This window comes from Elaeis guineensis, chromosome 4 (assembly GCF_000442705.2).
Source record: "Elaeis guineensis isolate ETL-2024a chromosome 4, EG11, whole genome shotgun sequence".
NCBI classification, from domain to species: Eukaryota; Viridiplantae; Streptophyta; class Magnoliopsida; order Arecales; family Arecaceae; genus Elaeis; species Elaeis guineensis.
In genome coordinates this window covers 61,824,683-61,833,673 of record NC_025996.2, presented here as the reverse complement: position 1 = coordinate 61,833,673, position 8,991 = coordinate 61,824,683, and the positions used below count along the sequence as shown (strand labels likewise).

The 8,991-nt window shown below is 37.7% G+C and overlaps 1 protein-coding gene across 1 annotated transcript; it reads left to right on the top strand.

The window, feature by feature from the left end:
• Window positions 1-487: 487 nt before the first annotated feature.
• Window positions 488-7,922, top strand: LOC105036218 (serine carboxypeptidase-like 35). The gene is given in 9 exon segments (XM_010911983.3): window positions 488-1,003; window positions 1,006-1,101; window positions 3,547-3,654; window positions 3,746-3,934; window positions 4,064-4,152; window positions 5,079-5,378; window positions 5,470-5,615; window positions 7,268-7,360; window positions 7,464-7,922. Coding segments are annotated over 9 exon segments (1,458 nt in total). The 5' UTR covers window positions 488-849; the 3' UTR covers window positions 7,747-7,922.
• The last annotated feature ends 1,069 nt before the right edge of the window (window positions 7,923-8,991 follow it).

The following is an 8,991-nucleotide window of genomic DNA, read 5'->3' as shown; positions in this document are numbered from 1 at the left end:
TATAACCTTATTAATTTCCTTCCATCAAAAAAGGAAAACTACTTTAGCCAAACTAGATATTGTAGGTAGTTATCATAACATACCAGCGATAATTATTTGACAAGTAAAATATGAATGTGGGCTACATTAAGTCTCGTAGAGACATGTCCAGCACAAGGAACCCTTAGCAGAGATGCCTCTTGCATATATTTGTCCATATTTACACATATCCCTTAATGGTTGGGGCAGTCCATCTCCGAGCTACTTGAGCCAAGCAATAATTTCTGCTTCTATAAAGTGTTAGCCATCCTGGCTAGCTAGGTCTACCTCCTGCTAGCCAAAATTGCTAACGTATTATAAATACTGAACCATGTGCGCGGTCACATCAAATTAATAAATTCTGCCTGATGGGGAAGGCTTTCTTCCTCCATATTCAACGCAGGCCGCAGAGAGAAGATGAAACGGGAAATAGAAAGGAAGATGGCAGGCGCGAAAGAAGGAAAAGATGGAATTTTTTTTTTTTTCTGGCAAGAGAAGACAGAACATCGCTTGTGCTCAATAGATGGAAGAAGGCAAGCTGGAGAGGAGAAAATGGAAATTTTTTTTTCCCTCCGTAAGAGAATACGAAAGAAGAATGTAGAACTCTGATGTGTGATTTTGGCAACAGTTACTCGCTGGCAACTACTAGAATTTAATATGGGTATTTTAGGAAACACGTGACGCCATCCCGCTCCCCCTAGTTTCCTGCCCAATGAAACAATGCACCCATTATTAAACTTAGTTTCTTAGCTTTATTTCCAGCACCTGACCACTTTCTTCCCGCCCACCCCTCTATCTCTCTCCTCTGTACGCAGTAGAGATCAGAGAGAGATGGCCACATTTTTGTGGGTTGTGGTAATGTTGGCTATGGCTTCACCATTGGAGGCTGGTCGCAGCCTCGAAGCGGAATGTCGAGAAAACTCCCACCGGGTGGTCGGACTCCCAGGGCAGCCGCCGGTAGAATTCCCGCACTACGCCGGGTACGTGAGGGTGAGAAGAGAGACGAGAAGGCCCTCTTCTACTGGTTCTTTGAGGCCGAGGAAGGAGCCGAGAAGAAGCCTCTCGTTCTATGGCTCAATGGAGGTCAGTAAATCTCTCCCCCTTCTCATAATTTTGGAAAAGAGAAAATTTATTTGCAAGTTTGTGTGAATGATAGAGAAAGGAAATGGACTTTTTTGTTTATTAGTTAATAGTGTAAATAGTGGGATGCACTGGCGTTGAATGACAAACATTATGGTTTTGTTTAAATATGATTTGTTACCTTTTGGTATATATGTCGCCTCTGAAGGGCCTGCAAGTGCACATTTGAGTCTCTGAGGAAAAGCTGTTCTTGCTATCCAACCTTTTTCCAGTTCAGACTTGATAGGAAAAGCTGATCTGAGTACTGTGCTATCAGTCTAATGCTGATGAAGCAATTTATTTTTTGATTCTTGATTTATTTCGTACAATTAATGTAGAAATTGATGTAGATGCTACTGATTGCCATCTAATTATTTTTACTCGTGTTATAGATATTAAATTTTCAGTGACCGGGATTAAAAATATAAAACAACAATCAAGTTACCATTTATCTTAACTTCCCCTTTTCCATATAAATTTTTCTTGTGTTTTATTGTATTGCTTCTCTTTTGCATTTGAATCTAATGGCTGCATATCGATGGGTTGGATTCAGAGCAACCGAAAGAAACTAAAGAAACAAACAACAGAAGAAACAAATTGTAACACTAAATCTACATAATGATGAATGCCCACGTATATATGAAATTGGCCCAATTTCATAATTTGCTAATGTAAAGAACTTAACTTGTTTCAATTGTATCTTTGTAGGTTTGCTCAAAAAGAAAATTCTATTTTTGTAGGATTTTAACTAGAATCCCGTGAGGCTATATTTACCAATTAGGCATGGGTTTGATCTGCGCGGGGTCAGGTTGAGAGCTAAATAGTGATTTTTTAAAGAATTAGGTATGAGCACCTAATTTTTTTCATGTTCAAGTATAAAACCAATTGGCAGTATCCAACTCAAGTCGGGCACAAGTCAATCATATATTGGCCAAACCAAAACCCAACAAAAAATTGGGTCATCCAACCTTTTCACATAACGTATCTTAATTCTTAACTTGCACACTTATAATTAACGTAAAACTAAAGTTTGAAAGAAACAATGATTTCCTGATAAACGAAACGGTCTCAAGTTGGGCAAACAGTAACGTTATTCATAAATTTTCTGTGGCCTCTACGTAGATAATGCACCTCTCTTTTTGTGGAACAAAGGTGGCAGGCCGTACATCCTGTACCAAAAATTCTTAACTATTGATACTTGGACCACCCTTCGCTTGGATACCTGAACAGAATTTCCATATCGGTATGGCATTTCTTTTCCCTCTAGACACGTCACATCCCTCCACCACCACCATTAACCAGATGGTCCTTTTTCTATTGGCGTGCATCATAGGATACAAAAAAAAAAAGAGAACAATTTTATATAGTACAGATTTATTCCCACACCATAGATTAAAATCGTTATAACTATTACAATAGTCATAACATCCATTATCATCCCAAACAATAATTTAAATTTTTAATATTAAAATAATTCTATAATAATTTTTCAATAAAATACAAAATCCTCTCTGAGATTAGGAATCTATATTACATTGATACTTAATAGTTATAACGGTTTATTTTTATCCAATAATTTAATTTATAATTTAATAAATATTAATCAAATCATTAACTTCAAATAGGATTGATCCAAATACCACCTCAAAAAATTTCAAAGATTACCAAATATTCCTAAGCGACGCAACAACCACCTAAAGAGATAAAAAATATATGTGTTACCCTCTTCTCCACTTTAGGGCAATTTCAACTTTTCACATAAGGTCACTAATGTTGTTGATTTAATTAGGTGTAAGTACAGATTTTTACAAATTATTGAATGTAAGTATAACAAATATAAACCTCAAAGAGGTTCTTATAATTTACTCTAGTCTTTTAACATGAAAATAACATACCATAATGAAAAATCAATGGTATTTTAATTTTTTTGTTTTTATTAGACAAAATAATATATTTTTTGAATCTCAGTAATTCTAAAGAAAAATTAAAAATTGAATGAATATTATGATATCCAAAAGAATGTATAAGAGGGTTAATATTTTTTTCATGTCATTTATATTAATAATACGTTATGTGTGGGCTCACCATTATAAAGGCTGTTATAATGCATTATTCAAAACTACAACCCACACATCAGCATTATCCACATCATCTTACTTTCGTTTTAATTATTACTTTTAAATCCACGTAAGTCGTTTCGATTGAATAAATCCGAAGAAACATAGCTATTTTTACTAGGTTTTAGGAGCCGGTAAAAAGTAAAAAGAGTGCTGTAACTTTTCCTTCGAACCGTTCTGATGCTGTCTGGTCTTACCCGCACTTCCAACCCAAAAAAAGAACGGGGGCAACGCGAAATGTATAACAGTAATTAGAAATTAATCATTTCTAGGTTCTTGAAAAATTTTGCAGGACCCGGTTGCTCGTCAGTGGCTTATGGAGCTGCCCAAGAGCTAGGCCCCTTCTTGATACGAAGCAACAGTCCCAACCTCACCCTCAATGCCTACTCCTGGAACAAGGGCAAGTACTCTCATACTTCCGTTCTCACAACACCTAGTGCAATACTATTGATATTAACTAATTCTTTCTTTCTTCTTTATGTCATACCCAGTTGCTAACGTTTTGTTCCTTGAGGCTCCTATTGGAGTGGGCTTCTCCTACACTAATAGATCATCCGATCTCGGGGAGCTTGGTGATCGAGTAACGGCAGAGGATTCATACTCTTTTCTCCTAAACTGGTTCCAAATGTTTCCTGATCTAAAGTCATACGATTTCTATATTGCTGGAGAGAGCTATGCTGGTAGAGTGAACGCTTCTTCTCGATGCTAGTTTCTTTTGGGCTACTTCACACTCTGTTTCTTAAGTAACACAACACCTACAAAGACTAACGTAATTTGATGTAATCTTTTATTTATATAAAATTAAATAGGGCACTTCGTCCCACAGCTTGCAGAGCTCATCTATGAAGGAAACAAAAGAGCGAGCAAACATTCCCATATAAATTTCAAAGGTCTTATGGTAAGACATCTACATGACTAGATGCAAGAAAATTAATGAAGATAATAGTATTGCTCGTTCTTTCTTCGAAAAAAAAAAAGCTTTACTTCTCAGCAACAGCAAGTTCTATTCCTTACTACACGATGCTGTCATTAAAATGCAAGAAAACAAGCTCATCATTGTCCATTAATTATTAGTTAGGCTCTCTCCGGTTCCACCTGTAAAGGGTAACATGAACCTTTCAGCCAGCTGGAGATGTCTTGGCTTCAATTATTCATACTAAAATCTAACACGTGCATTACACATGAGATCGGTGGTGTGGCTGAAGAAAAAAGCAGTCCTGTCTCAAGCCCGGGCCCATAGTGAAGTCAGGTCCAAGGTGGAGTTACAATCTCCAATATTTTCATGGTAACATGTGGTAGATAGTATTTCTCAACAAGAAGATAAGAATTATTGGATAGCAGATGATGATGTTATCAATAGGTAGAACGAATGAAAATAACAGAAACTATGTTGTCATTTTCCATTTGAATGGAAACATTTGTATATTGGTATTGATTTCTGATAAGAATAGAGTTATTATAAAGAGTTTTATTTCTTTCATTACCGTTTATTAGAATATGAACTGACCTAAGTGCATGTGTTACATTTTGAAGGAATTAGGTTTCCTAACAAATTAGGTTTGAATTAAAAACATATCGTGGCATTTGATACCATGCTTGGCCAATCTCAGACTTTTGGGTTGTACGATAGTATAGATGATTCTCATAATTTAGGAGAGAGAATACAAATCAAGCATTTGAACTTGTGGAAGTTTGTCAGTGACTGAAGTCAATTTATTTGCGGTTGGCTATCATTGATAGAAGGTAGAAGCATAGTATTGTTTTCATAAGTATATCCAGATATTGACAAATAACAATGTTCTAACAAAGATAATTTCACTGCAGATAGGGAATGCAGTGCTGAATGATGAAACTGACCAACTGGGGATGGTAGACTATGCCTGGAGCCACGCTATTATATCAGACGAGCTGCATGCTGCTATTCGAAGGGAGTGTGACCTCTTCAAGGAGGAAGAGGAAGGCGGGCAGCTTAGCAATGCCTGCGCACCGGCTGTCGATGCACTCTTCCAATCCTACGCTGTTATCGACATCTACAACATCTACACTCCAGTGTGCTTATCTTCCCTCTCCAAACCTTCTCGCCTGACAAAACTTGTCGCCGCCCCTCATCTCTTCTCCGTGCATGTATGATCAGTTTCTGTCATTTCTATTTTGTAAATTTAATGAGCAAAAGAAAATTTATACTGAGATGACTCATTTGGGTTGGGGAGAGCAGGAGGCTTGGCATGGGATGAGGAGGCTGCCGGCAGGGTTTGATCCATGCACTGGTGAGTACATAGAGAGATACTTTAACCGGGAGGACGTCCAGAAGGCGCTCCATGCCAATATCACCCATCTCTCCTACCCATACTCTGGTTGCAGGTATTATATATCGTCTCTAATAGATTAAATTTGTCTATTAAATTACTATATATTGTATACATTTAATTGGATATAGTCAATGTATGCTCAGCATTATTAATGGGAGGATCACTGAGTGCGTACACTGATTGTTTTGTACCTAGGGGATGCATTAAATTCATTGTGTATTATGTTCACTAATGAATCACATTCATGACCCCAATATTTAGTTCATGCTGTCGTTTTGCTGCCTGAAGCCACTTGCGTCCAGAACACTTTCTTCAACATTTACTTCTTTCCCTCTCCCTTACTGATTTTGGATCCTCCTTGAATTGCTTGTCCTTGTCTGTTTATCCTTTAACCATTGGTTATTGGTTCATCTTCCTCTTAATTTCTTGTTTGGCCTATGACTTCTTTCTTTATTGTTAATAAATTGTAGTTAATTCTCAGCTGGTCCATACCAAGTTGTCTGGATCCCAGCGCTCTCTCCCCCTCTCTGATCTCTCTCTCTTTATTCCGCTAAACTCTCTCTCTCTAAATACCATAAACAGTAATTTTCTTCCATTCAATAGAAGCTTTTAATCGACTGATTCCATAAATAATGCTCGAGCAAAAGAGTCGCTCAACATCCTCATCAATTTTATGTTTGGTAGATAATTAATTTGCTGCACTTATGGATCGCACAGAATCATAAAACTATTTCTTGAAGGTTGCATTGGCACCATTAATTCATTGTTTTCCCCCACATTTTTTTGGGAGGAGAGGGTTAAAAAAACTTGATGATGCACTATTTAGCACTCAAATTAACCCAGAATCCATAGTTTGAAGCGGAGGGGTATGACCACTGAGATAATTCTCAGTTCATGTATCATTCGTTATTGTTCTCTTATCTAGCTATATATGTTTTTTTACAAAAGAGGTGCATGGACGCACGCAAACATGCATGGACACTTAATTTGATACATACGTATACATATGCATAGCTTGTGCACGCACAAACATAAATAGACATATATTTCGTATTATTTGTTGATAAACTTGCAATTATCTCATCTCAACTCATTCTAAACAATCCTCGCAAACAATCTTGAAAAAATAGGTTTAGCACTTAAGCAATCAAGGCAAGGGATGAAGTTCATGTCATGTGCCTTGTTGATAGACCCCTCTATAGGTGGAAATTTTGAAAGGACTAAACCTATTAATTTCATTATGTTTTGATGAGATTTGTCAAGGATTTGTAGTAGCTACCTGGCAAATGTCACAACAACTAATTTTGCACTTCAGGAACTGTACAATTACAAAAGTTAATACACTCCCACCTTTTAGATTGATCTTAAGGTTCGATACCTTTTCCTTATTGATCTCAAATGATTACTTTTGATCGGCATAATTCTTTCATATCTTAAAACGAATGAAGAGATAACTAGGCCAAGATGAATGACATCCGGTTGAAGAGCACATACTAAGAGAAATGACATAATTAGCTTAATTATTATCTAGTGTTTATTAAGAAGTTAGAGTTGCAAGTCAATTAAGTCGTCTCCTCCATCCTTGTCATCATCAGGTTTAGAAGAAAGTACCATGCTCCAAGTTAAATCACAACCGAATCTATTGAAACAAACTTAAAGTGATAACATGAAGTTAATGCTTGCCATCTTGATGCTGTGGTGCAGCGGAGTCATACCGAAGTGGAACGACTCACCACCTACCGTGCTCCCCATCCTCAAGAAGTTCATGAATGCAGGCCTTCGAGTCTGGGTATACAGGTATGATAAAACCAACAGCATTAACACCCTATCAAAAATTTCTTTGGATGGAGAAGAAGGCAAGCTCCCTAACAAACTTGCATGACTTTCCTAATGGCCACAGCGGGGACACCGATGGGAGGATTCCAGTGATGTCGACGAGGTACAGCATCAATGTGATGGGGCTCCATGCAAAGAAAGAGAAGGGGAAGACATGGGGTGGATGGCAGCCTTGGTACCACAAGGAGCAGGTTGCCGGGTGGATGGTGGAGTATGAAGAGGGGCTGACGCTGGTTACGGTAAGGGGGGCGGGGCATGAGGTCCCCCTATTCGCCCCAGACCGTTCCCTCACCCTCCTCTCCCATTTCCTCAGGGGCCAACCCCTGCCTTCCTCCCGTATTCCCTAGCTATAGTTAGCAGAAGCACCGAGAAGCGTGTCTATCTAACTCTATTTCTCCTCATCCTTAGGCCATCTCTTCCTATCAAGTCTTCTTAGAATTCAAATTTATATTTAATAAATGATATTCTTTCAATAAAGAAGGGCAAGGCAGCAAAGTCCTTTTTATTTTTGTTATAAACAAGTTTTTCCCCCCTTTTTTATGGAATGAGGGAGGCAGAGATGCCACCCGGCTGTTTTTTTTTTTTGAGTAAGAAGAAGTTATTTACAATGGAAGGAATTCAAGAGCAGTAAACAGAAAACTTTAGCTGCCCTTGAAGAAAACAGAAAATAGAAATGAATAAACAAAGGGAAAGGAGATCTTAAAGAGCCGCATATGTCCAAGGTACAAAGTGGAATCTCAGAAACAGTGATCAGGACCAAGGAGCAGCTCACAAGAATCAGCAGGCCAATATAAATCCAAAGAGCTGGCTTTTCTCCAACTCAGAAGAAGAGAGGAAGAAAAGAAAGGGATGCTAATTAAGGAGGGTTGGTCCCAAACAGAAGATAATATCGGTGGTAGCTGCTTAATCTGAGCCCAAACTCTCCCAAACTAAGACAGGAGCTTGTCATTACATAAGGCAGACAATACATTGAAGAAAAGGAGACCTTGCGAAACAATGGTAGCTAAGGAAGATTGTTTGTCGAGGAATAACCTCACATTCCTTTCTACATGCTCAAACCATATAGCTGAAAGCAACATAAGGATGATCAAGTGTGCAGCTTTGGAAAAATTTCTCTTCCTTCAATCAATACAAAAGTTCTCAAAAGAGGCTTGTAGATGGAGTACTCCCAACAAAGGACATGTTGTCTTCCAAATGGTAGAGAAAATACAGTAGATAGTGTCACGCCCCGAACTCACCACCTGAGTCGATCATGTAACACGGCATATAAACTCTAAAATAATATCCTAGAGATCATGCAAGATTTTAAATTGAATTAAAAATTTAATATTCTCATAAATAATAAATAAAAATCAAACATCTCAATTAAATAGCTCCACGAGGGTAAATAACCAATAATTTAAGTATAACTATTTCAAATGTTCTATGGTATTAGAAATTTAGCTAACTAATAAACTAGCAAATCCAACTCTCGAACTTCATATCCATCCCGACCAGCTATGCATCCTGAAACTCTGAAAGAAAAGAGAACCGAAGGAGGTGAGCTTTACAGCCCAGTAAGAATCCCCATACATTCAGATCAATATAATAAT